The sequence below is a fragment of the Monodon monoceros genome, unplaced genomic scaffold, assembly GCF_005190385.1.
Source record: "Monodon monoceros isolate NGI ecotype Baffin Bay Population unplaced genomic scaffold, NGI_Narwhal_1 Super_Scaffold_1, whole genome shotgun sequence".
Taxonomy (NCBI): Eukaryota; Metazoa; Chordata; class Mammalia; order Artiodactyla; family Monodontidae; genus Monodon; species Monodon monoceros.
In genome coordinates this window covers 67,863,606-67,882,112 of record NW_021703765.1, presented here as the reverse complement: position 1 = coordinate 67,882,112, position 18,507 = coordinate 67,863,606, and the positions used below count along the sequence as shown (strand labels likewise).

The 18,507-nt window shown below is 50.0% G+C and overlaps 1 protein-coding gene across 3 annotated transcripts in view; it reads left to right on the top strand.

The window, feature by feature from the left end:
• MYO18B (myosin XVIIIB) overlaps window positions 1–18,507 on the top strand; it is a 212,530-nt gene that overhangs the window by 57,757 nt on the left and 136,266 nt on the right. For all 3 annotated transcript variants that reach the window (XM_029224307.1, XM_029224312.1, XM_029224320.1), the window contains 4 exons: window positions 2,016–2,199; window positions 3,001–3,223; window positions 7,826–7,935; window positions 18,328–18,393. In XM_029224307.1, coding sequence (XP_029080140.1) covers window positions 2,016–2,199; window positions 3,001–3,223; window positions 7,826–7,935; window positions 18,328–18,393 — 583 coding nt within the window. The remainder of the gene's footprint in view (window positions 1–2,015; window positions 2,200–3,000; window positions 3,224–7,825; window positions 7,936–18,327; window positions 18,394–18,507) is intronic.

Here is an 18,507-nt window from a genome sequence, read left to right as displayed (position 1 = left end):
GAGCCAGCAGACCTGGGTCAAGTCCCATCCCTGCGTGTGTGTGTGTGTGTGTGTGTGTGTGTGTGTGTGTGTGTCAGGCCAGAACATTTACTAGCCATCTGCTATGCACCTGGCATCAGGGTGAACGCTTTATAAGCATTTTTAAAATTCTTACAACAGCTGTATCCCTGGGCCCATTTTATAGATGAGAAAATTGAGGCCCCAGGAGGCCAAGTGGTTCACCTTTGATCACATAGCAAAAGAAAAAAGTGGCAGAGCCGGGATACAATTTGGGTCTAGGTGGTCAGAGTTGTTTGGAAAGCCTGTATCTGGGGGGGCTCAGGGGCGCACAGCTCCTGGAAAGAGATCAAGTCAGGGGATGGGGCAGAAGGAAGGGTAAAGAGCACTTGGAGGGCTGTGTGGGGAGCCAGCAGACCTGGGTCAAGTCCCATCCCTGCCCCGTGTCACCTGGGTGACTGTGGGCAGTCCCTTTCCCTCCTCTGGGTTTCTCGCTTTCTCCATCATGACATAAGGGTTTGTTGGGCAAGGCCATGTTGCACAGCTCTGGAGTCAGGCAAATGTACAAATGCTGCTTTTCCCTTTTTCAAACTGCGTGAGCTGGGTCACAGTTCCACAATCTGAGAAATGGGAATGATGCCGCCAGGCTTACACGTGTGCTGTCAGGCTTTGGTGATGTAACATAACAGATGGCTTGTTAAGGAGCCTGGTTCATAGCTGGCCCTCCACACGTCTTGTGGCCTTGTAAATTTCCCTTCTGCTCTAAAATCCCATGGCTCAAGCTGAGTGAGGGGTGTAGGGTTAGGGAAGGGCGGGCACACCTTGGTTGATCAGATGGCCTGGTGAGTGGGGGATGTTCTGGGAAAAAGGAGCAGCGTGTGCTTGGAGGTGAGAGAGCACGGCAGGTTGGAGGTAAATCCCAGCAGGGTGTCTTGCAGGCTTGAGAGCCAAGCGTTGGTGCTTTTTCTTAGCATGTGGTTCTGCAGCCAAGGTCCCTGATGCACCAGGACTGCTGGTGTCGCTTTCTCATTCCTGGGCCCACCTAGTCTCTCAGGTGGGACTTCCCAGGAGGTTCTCATGCCCACTCAGCTTTCGCTTTATATATACGGAGTGGAGGTCCAAAGAGGACACGTGACTGCCCAAGGCACAAAGTGAATTGGAGACCAGAAGTCAGGTCTCCCAACCCCACAGATGGGGCAGTCCTCGTGCATGGGTCAGGGCTGTGGGCCCGACCTTCTCTCCCTGTACCAGGGCTTGGTGCCGACATCCTTTGCTCTCAGGGCTGCTGCTTCCAGGGGCTTCACGCCCCCCACTGCTCCCTCCCCAGATTTTTATTTCAGCGTGAGTGTATTCAAGCCATTGTTAGTCTGTGCGCTCTGCCATGCATCTAACCTCTCTCAGCACCCTTGGTGCATCTGACAAGACTCATTTCCTTAATATTGGACAGTTGGGTAGGCGTAGAGGCGGGTGGATAATGGGTCTTGAGGGCTGGGACCGGGGTGGGGCCTGGACTTGCAGGGAGCGATGGAAGGTGCCTGCAGGTGTCCACTGGAGGGGATGGGCTGGTGCGACCAGAGAGGCACGGGTCCTCCTCTGGGCCCCCGCTTCCTCCTGGGGCGCAGTAGGGTCTGTCTGGTGCTCAGGCTGTCTGTTCGACAGCAAGCACAGTAAGCACCTGCTGTGTACTGGACCTGTTCTCGGGATGACCGAGATGAATTTGCCCTCTAAGGAAGTGCAGGCGGGGTAGAATTCCTGCAGGTACGTAGGTGACGGAAATGTCCAGTAGAAGGAAAGTTGCTCTGAGGTCAGGGGAGGAAGAGAGGCATGGAGGAAGGGGCTGACATTTGTCACCAAGCAAAGGCTTGTGTGGCAGAAGGGACCATGAACAGAGTAAGCAGTTAGCGTATGATTCGAGGGGAGGGTTCAGGAGGCAGATTAGCAGGAGGCAAGGGGGGTCCCCTTTGCTCCGCCCTGTGATCCCCCTGAAGCACCTCTCTTTTTCCCCTCCTACCTGCCAGAGAGGAGCTGAGGGGCCTGTTCCAGTCCCGGGCCAAGCTGTCCCCTGTGTGCCGGGCCGTGGCCGGCCTGGAGGGCACCTCCCAGCAGGCCCAGCAGAGGAGCAGCACGGTGAGGAGAACGTTTGCCAGCAGCTTGGCCGCGGTGAAGAGGAAGGCCCCGTGCTCCCAGATCAAGCTTCAGATGGTGAGTGGGGGCCCTGTCCCCGTGGAGTCGTGGCCTCACTGCCCGCCTCCAGGGTGGCTTACCCACCCACATCATCTCTGAGCTCCCCAGTGAGCCTGAAGGGGCGGGCAACACCCACGCTTCACCAAGGAAGAGACCGAGGCTCAGGGAAGCAAAGAAATTTGGTGGAAGTGATCCGTCCAAGTCTGAGGCCAAAGCCTCAGCTCCTTGGTTTAACTTAAGCAGCTTTAGGAAGTTTGCAGGAACCACAGTTGCCCTCTTGACCAAGGTGACAAATGTCACGGCCAGACCAGCCCCACCTGCCTTCCTCACCTCGCAGGCCTGCATGTTTACCTCTAGGCTCTCCATAGGGGAGGCGGCAGGATCCAGCACTGGCTGTAAAGATGTCACCTGGACACCTTGATCCAAAAACAAGTGGTCAGGCTGAGTCAGGCTGAGCTCAGGAGGGTGGGATGTGGGGAGGATTGGTTTGAAGAAATGACTCATAGCATATTATACTGGAAAAGCCCACAGACCAGGTCCTGGGTTCTGGTCTTCCTTTTCGGCGAGTGGTCCGTGCAGCCTTAGGCCGCTCACTTGTCCTCCCCATGTCCCAATTTCTCCATCTGGTTTAATAAGGGTTGTTATAAAGGTCCTTTACTTCTCATGAGTACAGATCAGGCCATGGATAGGTCTTTGGTGTAGGACATGGGGCCCCCACAGAGATGCCCAGGCCAGACTGCATATACATTTGGGGAATGTTTAGACCCCTCTCTGTCTCACCCTGGCCCTGACCGCAACCCCGTCTCCTCTCTGTCCTAGGATGCGTTGATCAGCGTGATCAGACGGTCTCAGTTACACTTCATCCACTGCCTGGTGCCGAGCCCAGTGGTGGAGAGCAGAGGCGGGCAGGGGTCTCTGACTCCACCGCAGCCTGGTAGAGACAAGCCCGGGGCAGGCGGGTCCCTGCCCTTGGACATCCCGGCACTGAGGGTGCAGCTTGCAGGGTCCTACATCCTGGAGGCGCTGCGCCTGCACAGGGCAGGTAAGAGGCAGCCTGGGAGCGAGCACCTTGTCTCTGACTCCTGGGACACGCTCCTGGACCAGTGACGGCCGAGGGACAGGAGCATCAGCTGTGTGCCAGGAGCTTTCCATGCAGCATCCTGTCGAAACTGCCCAGCAGCCCTGTGAGGGGGGAGCTATGATTACCCCATTTTACAGATGAAGAAACTGAGGCTCAGAGAGGAGAAGGGACTTGCTTAGGGTCACACAGCGGGATGCGGCAGAGCCTAGGTTTATGCCGAGGTCTCTTTGAGTCCAAAGCCCATCTTATTTCCTGATTTAGTTGTGAACTCCTGGAAGGCCACGGGTGTGTCTTACTCATCTTCCTTTCAACAACAAACATCTCAGGGGCATTTGCCTTGGAGTAGAGGGTGAAATTTCCACAACGATTAATATTTGGTCTTCAAGACACTCAGCCTGGTTTGGGAGATCCGTGTGGAAACAAGCTTGGTCCATGATGGGACCAGGGCGTGTGTCACATGGGGATGCCCAGAGGAGGAAGCAGGGAGACTGGGAAGACCTCCTGGAGGAGATAACGTCTTATTTGAGTCTTGGAAAGAAGCAGGTAGCTCACCTCTGGCTGGTGCAGGGAGAGGAAAAGCTTGGCTGAGGGATCACCGTATGCAAAGGCAGGGAGGCATGGAGGAGCCTTGGTTTTCAGGGAATCGGGTTCAGAATGAGTGGGGGATTGTGGGAGATGAGGGGCGGATCCACCAGGAGAGACAGCCTGTGAATGCTGTCTTTGGAAGTTTGGCTTTCCCGGGTCCAGCTGAGGAGGTGATAGAGTGATAGGGGAATAAGGGGTTTCAGCCAAAGGAACAAAGTGTCAGGCCTGTATTCGAGAAAGCAAGCATGCACCAGGGCTCCCCCATTAGCTCATCTTATGAGTTGAGTTCGATCTGAAATTTTCCCATTCTCTTCTGCCCCTGAGACCTCGTAGGCCACCCCCTGGGTTCCCCTCCCAGCCAGAAGCAGCTCAGGCGAAGTCAGCGGATGGGGCGGCAGGGCTGGCGGGGAGTCTGGGTGGGCACCCATTTGTTTAATATTCCTGTGGTCACTGACGCCTCAGCTTGTGGTCGCTGCCCCCGTGTCCTCCCACCGTGTTAATACGGAACCCTGGGCATGAGGTAGTTGACGGAGAAGCCGGGAGCAGCTGGAAGCAAAGATGAGCCCCTTGCTCCTTTCAGCATCACATTGATTTTCCCACCGGTCCACGCAACCACAGGCACAGGAAGACAGATACTGTCACACGGGAAGAGCGAGGTGGTCACAGCCCGTGGCTGATTGACTGTGCCCCGCCGGCCGGAGGCATCCTGGCCCGTGGGTTAGAGTCCCTGCGTGCAGGCACGGGTCAGCGTCCCCTTCCTCCCTGCGGGTCCGCCCTCTGCGTTTTCAGCGCCGCCCGACTTGGAGGGAGCTTCCAGCTCAGTGAAGGGTTGAAGTCTTGTGGTATAACTTGCCAAATTTCTGTCTCCCAGACCTGGTTCATTTCCTCATTGTTTTCTTGTTTTGTTTTTTTTTTTAATTAATTAATTTATTTCTGGCTGCATTGGGTCTTCATTGCCGTGCAGGCTTTCTCTAGTTGTGGCGAGCGGGGGCTACTCTTCGTTGCGGTGCGCGGGCTTCTCATTGCGGTGGCTTCTCTTGTTGCGGAGCACAGGCTCTAGGTGTGTGGGCTCAGTAGTTGTGGCTCACGGGCTCTAGAGCGCAGGCTCAGTAGTTGCGGCGCATGGGCTTAGTTGCTCCGCGGCATGTGGGATCTTCCCGGACCAGGGCTCAAACCCATGTACCCTGCGTTGGCAGGTGGATTCTTAACCACTGCGCCACCAGGGAAGTCCTCCTCGTTGTTTTCTGCTCTGAGTCACTTCTGTCTCACACCATACAAGCAATGTGTACAAGCAATGTGTGCAAGCATACAGAGACCCATACGCGTGTGTCACGTATTTATGATTTGGAATCTGTGCACGTGTAACGTATACACGAGCAGATGTTGTTTTATTGTGCTTCGCTTTATTGCGCTTCACAGAGAGTGCACTTCTTTACAAATCAAAGGTTTGTGGTAACCCTGTGTCAAGCCAGTCTGTTGTCACCGCTTTTTCCTACAGCATTTGCTCACTTTGTGTCACATTTTGGTAATTCTTGCAATGGTTCCAACCCACCACCAGCAAAAATTTACAACTCGCTGAGGGCTGAGATGACGGTTACATTTTTTAGTAATAAAGTATTTTTTTAAATTATTAATTTATTTTTATAAAAACACAGAATTACAGTGTATCAATTTACTTATTCAATTAATACCCTTTAGTAAAAATAAAGTAATTATAAAATTCAGCAGGAAAATACTAGTAGTAAAGCACTTTTAATTGAAGTACATTGTGTTTTAGATGTAATGGTATTGCATGCTTAGTAGAATAGTCTAGGGACTTCCCTGGTGGTGCAGTGGGTGAAACTCCACGCTCCCAGTGCAGGGGGCCCGGGTTTGATCCCGGGTCAGGGAACTAGATCCCGCGCGCTTGCTGCAACTAAGAGTTCGCCTGCCGCAACAAAGATCCCGTGTGCTGCAACTAAGACCCGGCGCAGCCAAAATAAATAGATAAATAAATATTAAAAAAAGATGAGTTTAACATTGAAAAAAAAGAATATGGTATAGTCTAAAGATAACTTTTATACGTACTGGGAAACCAAAAAGTTTGGGGGATGCTTTATTGTGATGTTTGATTTGTTGCGGTGGTCTGGAACTGAACCTGCAACATGTCAGGTGTGCCTGAATTCACACACACATGCACGCATGATGCACACATACATATGCTGTTTCTCAGGTACCTACGATGTGCTGGGCACTGCGGTTACGCATACTAATTGATGTTGTTCTCACAAAGCCCTTAACACAATGCCTGGAGGAGAGTGAATGCTCAGCAAACGTTACATATGGGGCAGACTGGTGGGCACAGGTTGGACTCTGGAGCCAGTTGGCCTGGGCTTGACTGTGGCTGACACTGGCAGGTCCCTAGATCGTGCCTGCCTTTTATCTCCTGTGATAGCTCAGGTCTCAGAGAGCTGTCGAGTGGGTTGATGAATTAATAAGGGAATAACAGAAAAGTGCCTGGACCTGGGAAAGTGCTCAAAACACATTAGCCTCCTTTATTGGGTTAACCAGAAAGTTCGCTCGGGGTGGCACAGCAAAACCCGAACGAACTTTTTGGCCAGCCCAATATTACAATCATTATTGGATTTAGTCCTCATTGTGACTGTGTGACAGGAGATCTTATTACTCTCATCTGACAAGTGAAGAACTTGAATCTCAAAGAAATAGGGTCATTTGTTGCTGGTCAGAGGGCTAATCAGGGCAGATGTGAGATACGAACCCAAGTAAGTCTGACTCAAAAGGACAGGCCTGTAACCTCCCAGCCCCCAGGTCTCTGTGCGGTCAGCATCCTTCCAACCTGGCCTGAAACCCTCCTCTTCCCCCAGGAAGGCTTCATGGATTTGCCACATGTACCCACCATGACTCTTCCTCATGGTTCATGCATTTGGCTTATTGTAAAATGAAGTCTCAAAATGGAGTGAGATTTCACCAGACCTTCTCCCATCCAGCCACTTGAGGGTTCTTTTTAAGGCAACTGAGGATCTACCACACCCCTTGTATCCAGGATGAAGTCCAAGCTTCGAGGTCTGGAATTTGATGTCAAGTTCCTTGGGGACCCGGTCCCTGCTTGTCTTTCACCTCATTGTTGGTTACTCTCACTGGATTCGTTATCATCTCTGTCTGGGTTTGGATCCCATCTGGGAGAGTTAGGGTTGACTTCACTTTGGGCTACGTGACTTGAACTCTCTGGGCCTCAATTTCCAATCTATATAATGGGTGTAATGATACAGTCCCCAGAGTGTCTGTAACACAAGGAAGTTGTTATCCTAGTGTCTTGCACACATAAAAGCTCAGTAACTGCTTTTGCTATGACTGTGAAACAAACCTTGTATTTTCCTGCTGTGGCTCCCTCTGCCTGGACTTCTTCCACACCAAATCCTCTGGCACACTCTCACGGCCCTTTCAAAGGCCAGCTCAAACGTCACCTTCTCTCAGTAGCTTTTCAGATGCCACTTCCCACACAGAAGGGTGCAGCTGTGTCCATCCTACATGTTAGATTTAACATGTAGATACCGTCTGATGCAGCATTTCCCACATGTGGTCTGTGGGGCGGTAAAAAGTATTAAACCAAAAAAAATTTTTTTCCCATGGTCCAGCAGGTTTGGAGAACTCTGGGTTAAGCGAAGCTAATCAGGGCAAATTCCCTGCAGAGGGTCTGGAGCCTTTGACGTCAGTGCTCACACAGATTGTGACCTTCGGAGAAGCAGATGAGGGGGCAGCTTTTCCAAACTTTCATTGGAGCCTTTTATAGGGTCCTTGTTCTGGGGAATGCAGTTGGGAAATGCTGATTGAACCCAATTTCTTAAATTAGCAAATGGGGAGACTGAGGCCCTAAGACGTGAGGGCACACAGTGAGTAGCAAGGCTGGGAGCAGACCCCTGGACCCCTGGGCTGGGCTTCTCACTTGGATTCTTTGTTCTTCTGCTCCCCCCACCCCAGGCTACGCTGACCACATGGGGCTCACTCAGTTCCGCCGAAGATTTCAGATGCTGGACCCTCTGCTCATGAAGAAGCTCAAGTCGGCCCCCGAGAGAGTGGATGAGAAGAAGGTATGTGGAGCCAGGTGATGGGGGTGGAGGCCTCAGTGCTTCTGTTCTGTAGGGATGGCCCCGGGGGCAGCTGGGGCAGCCGGGATCCGAGAGCTGGGCCTTGGGGGCTAAGGTGACGGTGGCATGAGCTTTGACTCAGACCCCTGCTCCAGACTTCGCCTGCTGCCATGTCACTTAGGACACTGCCTACCCCAGAACGGTCCTTCTGAAACCCTGCATGAGAAAGTGCAGGGAAAGAATTAGAGCCACGAAAAGAGCAAGTCCCAGCCAGGGGGACTCCTAGCAAGATGAAAAGTCGTCATTCCCACCCATAGGAATGTTCCCCTCGGCACCAGCACCCTGAGATATAGTCTATGAAAAGAGGACTCTGTGGTCCCAAACACCCCCCTCAGGGCCTTTGCACAAACTGTCCCCTCTGCCTGGAGTGCTTTTCTCCCCAGTCCTTGCCTGGCCAGTGTCATTGTCATCTTGCTATTCAGATCTTGGCTCAGATGCTCTTCTCCATTACATCATCTTGTTTTAATAGTTGCATAGCACTTATCCTTATCTGAAATTATACACAGATTGCCTGTGTGTTCTCTAGCTCACAGCAAGTGTTCGATAAATTTCCCGTTGGATGAATGAATGAATACATGTACCTAACCTTGTTATTTCTGCCCCTGGGTATCTCCTTTCTCCATCTCTACTGTAAACTTCTGGAGCCGGAAGTCTTCACCCCTAGTGCCAAAGCCTCGGTAAATGTTTCTATTGAGAATGGCCACCGGCTAATCAATGATAGAGCTCTTCAGAATTTGCAAAGCGCTAGTGCATCCTCACAACAGCCCTGCAAAACAAGAGCTGTTACATCTCTTTTATAAATGACGAGACGTAGGCTCATGGAGATGGATGATTCCCTTGAGGCCACATAGCCGAGCATTCATGGGTTTTGTCCTTGAACCCAAATTTCTTGATTCCAGGGAGTGCTTTTGAGAAAGCCTGGGCTCCAGAGTCAAACAGACCTGCAGTTGACTCCCAGCTGGGGCTGTGTGAACTTAAACGAGTGAATCCATCTTTCTGCCTCAGTTTCCTCATCTGTAAAATAGGAACAACAATAATACCAACTCCAGCGGGGCATTTGGAGGATTGTATGTAATAGTGTAATTGATGTGCTTGACGTAGGGCCCGGCATATAGTAAGGGCTCATTATATATGAACTGCTGTCAGCAGCATCAGCACCACCATCATCATCTTTCAAGGCCAGAGTGACGGCAGCCAAGCCACACAGGCTGGATATTCACAACCGTGTTGAAACTCCCCCTCCAAGTGAGTGTGCCCGTGCATGCCTGAGCTCACTGAGTCGTGAGGTAAGAAGAGTGAAAAGAGTCACAATTCTTAAGTCCTCTCTGGGCTCGTTTCTGCAGCAAGGGCCAGGGCACAGGCCACCTCCTGCAGACAAGGCGGCATTTCTCTGTGGCCCTCCTGAGTCACCGTGGGGAGGGGACCTCAGACCCAAGCTGGTGTGGAGCAAGGCTATCCCCGCCAACCCATCTTGGAAACCACGAAACTCTGCCTGGCTTGGTGCCACCAGCCGCTCTGTACCAAGCTTCATTGGGGTTCTTTATCCTAGGTCCCCCGCCCCAGTCTTAATCTCCGTTCAGAGCATCTGGAATGGAACCATTGAAAGGGGCTTGGGCTCCTCTGCAGTTGAAAACAGCACAGAAGTGGGGCGTGGGGGAGCTGTCTGTGGGGGCAGTGGGGGTAGCATATGGAGGCATTTCTATTCCGGACGACTCAGCAGTTCTCTCTTGGAGCCAAACCGAAGCCGCCTCCATACACTTGCTGGAGGCCTCGAGAAGTGGAAAATCACCGGTGGGACGGACTTGGGAGTTTTTGCTGCTGCTTCTTCTTCTCTTTTTATTTGCTCACAAATTTCATCTGCTGCAGCATAGGATTTTGGTAGCAGCAAAAGGAAACGCCATCCTGCCTCTTATGAAAAAGCTGATAAATATTCATTTGCCAGGCAACATGATACGCCATGAATTATACATGAACACGTGCTCGGGTGGGCAAACGGTCAGCCTCTGTGTGCAAAGCATTTAAGACCTCAGGATTTAATAAGACAAGTTTGACAGCTAGAAAAGGTCAATATTATCATTAGACACTAGACAGCAGCAGAGGGAATTCATTGTCAGGGTGTGAAATGGGCCTTGGTGCATCCCTTGTGTGCCCAGCATGCACGTGGTGCTTAAACAGGGCTCTTTCCCAGTGAAGTGCTCTCATTTGGAGGGTCCCCGATGGATATTTTGTGCTCCCGAAACAAAAATAGCGTGTGCCTTTTACCACAGATGCACAGACCCTCATCACGAAATATCAGGCGTAATGTGAAAAGGTTACGGCCCTCAGTAGATAAAGCCTCCCTGCTCTGGGAATTATCCCCATTTTACAGCAGAGGCGAATGAGGCTGTCACCCCCCAGCTGGGCAGTGGGGCAGTGGTAGAGCTGGGATTTGAACTCAGGTTCTCAAATTCCTCACATAGTGCTTTTTACTGTTTATTGTGGTAAAATACACATAACATAAAATTTACCATCTTAACCTTTTTCAAGCATACTTAGTGGCCTTAAGTACATTTGTATTGTTGTGAAGCCACCACTGCCATCCATCCATCCATCCATGGATCCATCCATCCATCTCCAGAGCTCTTCATTTTCCAAAACTGAGGCTGTCCTCATTAAACACTAGCTCCCCATCCCCCACCCCCCAACCAGCCCTTGGCAACCACCATTCTGCTTTCTGTCTCTATGAATTTGACTGCTCTAGGGACCTCATATAAGGGGAATTATCTAGTATTTGTCCTTTTTTTTTTTTGCGGTACGCGGGCCTCTCACTGTTGTGGCCTCTCCCGTTGCGGACCACAGGCTCCGGACGCGCAGGCTCAGCGGCCATGGCTCACGGGCCCAGCCGCTCCGCGGCATGTGGGATCTTCCCGGACCAGGGCACGAACCCGTGTCCCCTGCATCGGCAGGCAGACTCTCAGCCACTGCACCACCAGGGAAGCCCTAGTATTTGTCCTTTTGTAACTGGCTTATTGCACGCAGTATGATGCCCTCAAGGTTCACCCATGTTGTAGCACGTGTTGCAGCACATTCTTAAAAGAAGAATTTCTTTCTTTTAAGGCTGAATCCCGTTCCACTGTGTTTATGTAGTACAGCATTTTGTTTATCCATCCTCTCTCAGTGGACACTTGGACTGCTTCCACCTTTTGGCTATTCTGAATGACCCTGCTATGAACACAGCGTACAACTATCTCTTTGAGACCCTGTTTTTGATTCTTTCGGGTGTATACCCAGAGTGGAATTGCTGGATCATATGGTAATCCTATGTTTAACTTTTTGAGGAACCTCCAAACTGTATTCCGTAATGGCTACATTATTTTATATTCCCCCCAACGAGGGTTCCAGTTTCTCCACATCTTTGCCAGCGTTTGTTATTTACTGGGTTTTCTGTTTGTTTGTTTTGCATTAGTTATCGTAATGGGTGGGAGGTGGTATCTGATTGTGGTTTTGATTTGCAGTCCTCTGATGGTCAGGGCTGGTGAGCATCTTTTCATTGTTCATACAGGACTTCCGAACGGGAGCCTTTTGAAGACAGAGTATTTGGTGAAGTTTTGTATAGAATGTGCCATCTGTGATGTTAATTTAAAATAATTATTATTGATCCCATCCAACTGTAATGAAGTGCCTCCTTTGCACCAGGCCCTGTGCTAGCTGCCAGAGAGACAGGAATGAACAGAACACAGCTTTGTGGGGAAGAAAGATGAAAATGAGTCATTTCCAGACAGAGGGATAGTTTGGGGATGCCCCAGGAAACACATCTAAAACTTCGGATTTTTGCAGCAGGGGAGGGGTGGGACATTCAGGGAAGACACCTCAGTGCAGATGACGATTGAGCTGAGCTTTTCTGGGACAATTTCGAGGAATCAAGTAAGAGAAAGTACAGGGCAAGCCACATCGGGAACAGCATGTACAGAGATCCAGAGTCACGAGGTTACATGGCTAATCTAGCGTGGCTGGAGCATAAATGCTGCCAAGTGTCAAGAAAAGGGTCTAAGGTTGTTGGCAGGGGCCAGACCACAGTCACTGTTAGCAGAGATAGAGTCTGGGCTTTATCAGGTGGTCGGTGATGGTTGACCAAAAGGTTATCAGCAGGAGCACAGCTTTGAAGACCAGATCGTTATTATTTGAACTGGCTTAAGCAAAACTATGAAGGAAGTCAAGTCCACTGTGGCCATTCCTTGGCCCTCTGTAGGGGGCAGTGTTCTCACGCTGACTTCCAGCCGTTGAGGATGCCCGTCTCTTCTAGACTCCCAGGCACCTGCTCCGGTCTCCAAAATAACCCTCTCTAACCATCGTGGGTCCCATTCCTCTCTCCCAGGTTATCCCATCTGGTTAAGATTATGCCTTAACCCACACTGAAGCCCTCCCAGAGTGACCTCAGGCAGGTTCCTGGAAGAGCTCATTCGGTTCACCTTGGCGGTGTCCCAGATTCTGGTCCCTTCAGTCTCTCTGCTGCTGAGGCAGGAATCGCTAAGTCTCCCTGATCCCATGATGGGAAAGCCCTGGGCCCACCGTCTTCCCCTGAGTCTACAGCGATGATTGATTTTAGCCAACCAAATCTGTGTCCCTGGGGCCTTGATCTGAACACACCTAAGGCATGCCAGTCTGTCTTCTCAAAGGCAGCCACTCTTCTTCTGTCTTAGACCCTGGTAGATGCTCCCGATTTCCTCTGAATTTGTCTCGGAGTCCTTTTCTGCTGGGAAGAGGCCCCTGTGAGCCCGTGACTGGGGCAGAGGGGTGGGGGGAGGGAGAGAGGGAGCTGTCCGTTCTCATGATGCTAAACGATTTTTACAGGGCCTTCCATAGCCTTAGCCCTCTGGAATTTATGCATCATCCTTCTCTTTCTCACCTTGCTGTCCTCCTCCAGTTTGGGTCTACTGTTTTAATAACTCTACATGTTTTCCATTCTGTGTTAACCAACTCAATTATATAAATATGTGTGTGTGTTATTTATACATTCGTCCATATAGTTTATGCTTTGTGCCAGACATTCTATTTACAGTCTTGAGCCTATAGAGTTAAAGAACAGAGATATAGTCCCCACCCTTATGGAATGATTTGATCAGTGTGTAAGTGAGAGTTTTCAGTGGTTAAAAGCATGTGGTTTAGAGTCAGACAGACTTGGGTTCACATCCTGGTATCTGCCATCTCTCTTTCCATTCATCCGTGCCCCATGATGCTTGATAGCTGTATGACCAGGGACAACATGTGATAGGGCATAACAAAGTGCCTGGCACATAGTAGGTGCCCAAACACATGGCAGCCATCGGGTCATGGTGTGGGTTTCCTGGAGAAGGTGCTGTACTGACAGCAGCCAAATGGTGTACTAGGAGAGCATCTGTCTCCACAGACGTGGGTTCCCTGTAGCACACTACCTGCTGAGGATTGAGTTGGGGAAGCTCTTCCCAGCCATGGCTCTTTGTGGTTCCTGGAGTCTTCCGCTGCTTGTCTGGCATGTTCAGCTTAACGTGAGATGTCAGACTGCGTGCTTTTTATTGAACATTGGAGAGAAAGCTCTGTGCAAAATTCTAGGACACAAAAGGATTCTGCAAGTGGAGGCATGAATTGGGTTTCTCCAGGTACATTGAAGGACTCATAATTTGAGCCTAGAATGGTAAAGGTGAAGGGTGTGTCATCACTCCACAGTGCCAGAGGGGCTTATAACCTCAGAACCTCTACCAATTATTAGTACTTATTGAAACTTAGCATGTGCCAGGCATGATATTAAGTACATTATGTGCATCGTAAGAGCTGCTTGGAAGTCTTTAAGTCCAGCATCCGAGCCCACAGAGGGTTTCTGTTGACTGCTTTTTGTTTTTCTTGGATATAGGTCACACTTCCCAGTTTCTTTGCGTGTCTCGTAATTTTTTGTTGAAAGCTGGCCATTTTCAATAATATAAAACTGCCTCTAAATTCTGCTCTTCTCCCAGTTACGTGGTAACTTATCTGAACTAGGGTTCTGGAGTCTGGCTCCCCCACGTTGTGAGACTGCTGCCATCTCTTTTCAGTTTGTTTCACTCTTGTTTTTATTATAAATTGTAGTTTCTCAAGAGTTGCCCCTGTGTCAGCACAGCTTAGTGGTCAGGAGAGGTTGTGGTCAAACATTTTGAATCTGTGAAGCTTTTATCTAATCCTTACGGTACTCTGTGTGGGTTGGAAAATGTATTCGACATTCAGGCATTTACAGTGTGCCACAGATTTTACTTTCTGTGTGGCTCTTTCACATGTTTTCTGCCTGTGCACGTGGCCTTATATTTAAGTAGGGTTATATACATGCCTAAGGCTCTCTCAGTCCCTCCCGTGCATGCGTGTAGCCTTCCAGATTGCCAGGAGTCTATGGGAGGTTCTCAAGGCCCACCATGACTGTCCTATTCCCTATAGCTCCTTGTTATAGGGACCTGGCTAGTCACTGGCCCATTGCTTGCCCCTCTCAGGGTAACAGTCTTAGGCTAGCTGTGCCATTGACTTTCTCCATTTGTTTGCTGCCAAGAGCACTACTGTTTCTGACAGTGTTCCTGGGTGTGGGATTTCCCCTTACTTTGATCCTTGTAAGTGAACCCCTTCTGGCAGCAAAGTGGATGGTTTTCACAGCTTGCCTCGCCCTGGTAGGACCTCTGCAGTGACAGAGCTTAGTGGGGAGTGGAAGGGTCTTGGCCATGATTGCCATAAACTCCCACTCTTCTTAAAGGCCCAGTAGTTTCTCTTGAATAAATGTTTCTCAATTTGCTGCATCCCCTTGCTCAATTTCCAGAGTATCAAAGTTGTTGTTTTTGAAAAACTGTATCCATGTCTGTCATTGTTTTGCGGGGAGAGGATTTGTCAAGCTCCTTGTACTGACATTCTGGAAGTCTCACTCCTACACACTACTTTCGTGGTCTCATTAAACCGCCCCCACATCCTTGTAGCATAGGCGTGACTACTCCTATTCTAGAATAGGGCACCAAGAGGACCCGAGAGGAGGAGCGGCGTGCTCAGGGTCCCACAGCTAGCGAAAGCTGGAGCTGTACTGGATCGCAGCGTCCGAGGGCAGAGAACAGGCTGAGTTCTCTGATTCCCTGGGGTTGTGTCATGTGATGTTTGACAAGTCCTTTCATTGCACTCGACCTCACTTTCTTTCTCTATAAAATGGGCATAAAACTTCCTAAGATAGTCACAGAGGTTTGAAAATTAGATGAGTTATGGGTAAAGCACTCAGAGCAGTGCTCAGACCCCAAAACACAAGGGAAAACTCTTTTTTTGGAAGCAAAATGGCCAACATTTTACTCAGCCTTCCATGCCGAGAGGTTTTACCTCAACTGTCGGGACAATTCAGATGGGTTAGCTGATTCCATAAAGATGCGGAACAAGGAAGAAATTTCTTACAGTCACCTGGATTCTTGCCCTGTCATCCACCAACTGGCTGTTGGGCGGTGATTATATTAGGTAGAAACAAATGAAATCACTGGTATTTCACCTAAGCAAGTGACAGTTTCATATGGCTCGATGTAAGAGTAATATTAATGTTGATAATGAGGGCAGCTGAGTACAAAGTCACTGACAAAGTCATTTTCATGTACATATCCTCAGTTAATTGTCCCAGCCCCTGTACAGTCTAGGCAGGGAATGTTAGCATCATCTTGCAGGTGAGGAAAATGAGGGTCAGAAGCACAGTTCAGTGCCCGCAGCCACCTGTTCACTCTGTCACTTGCACCTAAGCGTCCTTATCTGTACAGTGAGGTCAACAGGACAGAATATCTCCGTGAGGCCTAATGTGCTTGGCTACACAGACATCTAAAGGGCTCTAAGAAAGCAGGGAGACGGAGAAGAATCCCTGGATCTTGTGGGGCCGGTCGTGTGTTTTGGCCGTGTTTGGGGTACACCTGAGAAATGGAAGCTTAGTCCGCATTCTGCAGCACCACTGCCATCTTATCCAAGCGAGAGGCCGATAGGACCAGCTCCGGGACATCAGGACGGGCTCAGGATGTTTACTGAGTGCCTACTGTATGCAGCTATTTTGTGAAGCCCTCCACAAGCACAGCCACAGAGTCTTCCATCATAGGTGCCATTATTTCCCCCCATTGTTCTGAAGAGGAGCCTGCAGCTCAGAGTAAAATGCTTGTCCAGGGTCACACAGTTCGTGAGTGGTTAAACGAGAATCTCAGTCCAGGTGGATCTAACTCCACATCCTGATTTTTTCCTCCCACACGTGGGCTCTGGGCGTTAACTCCAAAGTAGGTTAGAAAATTGTCACCAGCTGTAGGCTTCATTGCTTTTCCATCCGTCCATCTTGTTTTCAGCCAATGTTTATTTTGTTTTCTTCTTGTGCAGAGAGAAAAAAAAATGTTGTAGTCTGGATATGTTGGTTTTATGCATTCTGCTGCCTGTAGCTCCCTTGGAACATTTTTGGCTAAAATGTAGTAAGTGAAACCACTGAATTTTTGGAGGGGGCGCTATGGAATGTTCCTCTCAGAGGTCAGAGGAGGAAACTTCCCCCCAGATTACAGCCTCAGAGTAGACTTTTAATAAGCATTTTTTTTTTTGTATCTTAGGAAGTTTTCTGTGATGCCGATGACCCATGGAATTGAAACTCATCTACCAGATTACTCTCTCTCATAACACCTTTTGCTTCTTTGAGTGTCGCAATTACTTTTCTGACAGCTTATTCTGAAGATAGACTTTGTGATTTCCGGTGAATGGAAGGTCCGTGAGGGGGTGGTGTGAGGGTGCAGCGGGAGGAGAATTGGCAGTCACCAGGGAACCAGGCACGACCTGCATTCATCTGAGGGTACGGATCTCTGGCAGGCTTGTTTCAGAGCCTGCAGGCCTAGACGACAAGAGGAAAATTCCATTAAATGGCTGGTGGTTTGGCTAAGGCTGCATCCAGGGATCTCTGAGTGAATTTGTTTCTCCTGGAGGGGGTGGCCTTTCTCCACACTCCCCCCCAACCCTGCCCCGCTTCTACCCTCACTGGGTCTCTCTTGCCGGGCGTCCCCTCATTCAGTCGTCATAATTACTGAGCTCCTGCTGTAGGCATAGAACAGTACCAGGTGCAGTGGAGGAAACGGGTGAATTAGGCCCAGGCTCTCCCTCCCTAACCTAGGTCAGGAACACAGGGTTAAAGGCCACGCCATTTATTCACATATTTGGGAGAGTGAGGCCGTCTCTGGCACATGTGATGAGAAGGACAGGGTGCTGGGGAGGCTGTCACGGGGGACACAGCAGGTAAATTCCCCAGTAGCCTAGGGCCCTCTGCAGCTGTCTTGGGCCTGGGAAGCAGTCGAGACGTAGGTGTTGCAGTGTGGCCCGACACACCTTGGTTCGAGTCTGGTTCGGCCCATGTGTAACTTATAACCTTGGGGAAATGCTTTCGTTCTGTGTTTTTAAAATGGGGGTAAAACATAGGTAACATAAACTTTGCCATTTTAACCATTTTTAGGCGTGCAGTTCAGTGGTATTAAGTGTATTCACACTGCTGTACAGCCATCACCTCCATCCACCTCCTGAATCCCTTCGTCCTGTAAAACTGAAACTCTGTACCCAGTAAACACTAACCCCGCCCCCCCCCCAAGCCCCTGGCAGCCACCATTCTACTTTCTGTCTCTATGAATTCGGCTGCTCTACGGACCTTATGTAAGTGGAATCACAGTATTTGTCCTTTTGTGTTCGGCGTATTGTACTTAGCATAATGTCCTCGGGGTTCATCCATGTTGTAGCATGTGTCAGAATTTCCTTCCCTTTCGAAGCTGATTAATATTCCGTTGGGCGTATACACCACGTTTTCTTTATCCATCCATCTGTTGACGGACACTTGGGTTACTTCTACCTTTTGGCCACTGTGAATGACACTGGCATGAATATGAGTGTGTGCGAGTATCTGTTCAAGTCCCTGCTTTCACTTTTTTGGGTATATATCCAGAAGTGGAATTTCTAGATCATATAGTAACTGCATGTTTAATTTTTCGAGGAACTGCCATAGTGTTTTCCGTAGCAGACACGTCCCCCATTTAGTTTTGCATCTGTGGTTTTCTCCTCTATGAAATGGGCGTGGTAGTATGACGACCCACCTAGGGTTGCTGTGAGGCTGAAATGAGGTGGTGTCTGTGAAGGTCCCAGCAGAGTGGACGGCACACAGTAGGTGCCTAGTACGTGCTCATCCTCTACACTTACCTGGGGAGGTGGAGCTCTGTTAGCTCACAGACATGTGGGGTCACCCTCTCTCTCCCGGTGTATCCCTCAGCCATGCAGCCAGCTGGCCTTCCACTTTGGGGGTCTCCTGCCCTCAGTCTGTCTTCCTCTCTCTAACTCTCCTCTTTTTCCCAGGCTGTGGCAGAGCTCCTGCAGACCCTGGATCTGGAGAAGAAGACAGTGGCCGTGGGGCACAGCCAGGTGAGTAGAGCTTCTTCCTTTTACCGTTCTACCCATGACATCAGGGACGCACGTAAGACCTGAGTCTTGTCCTTCCTCAGCATCCACTACTTCTGTGTGTCTCCTTTCCACCAG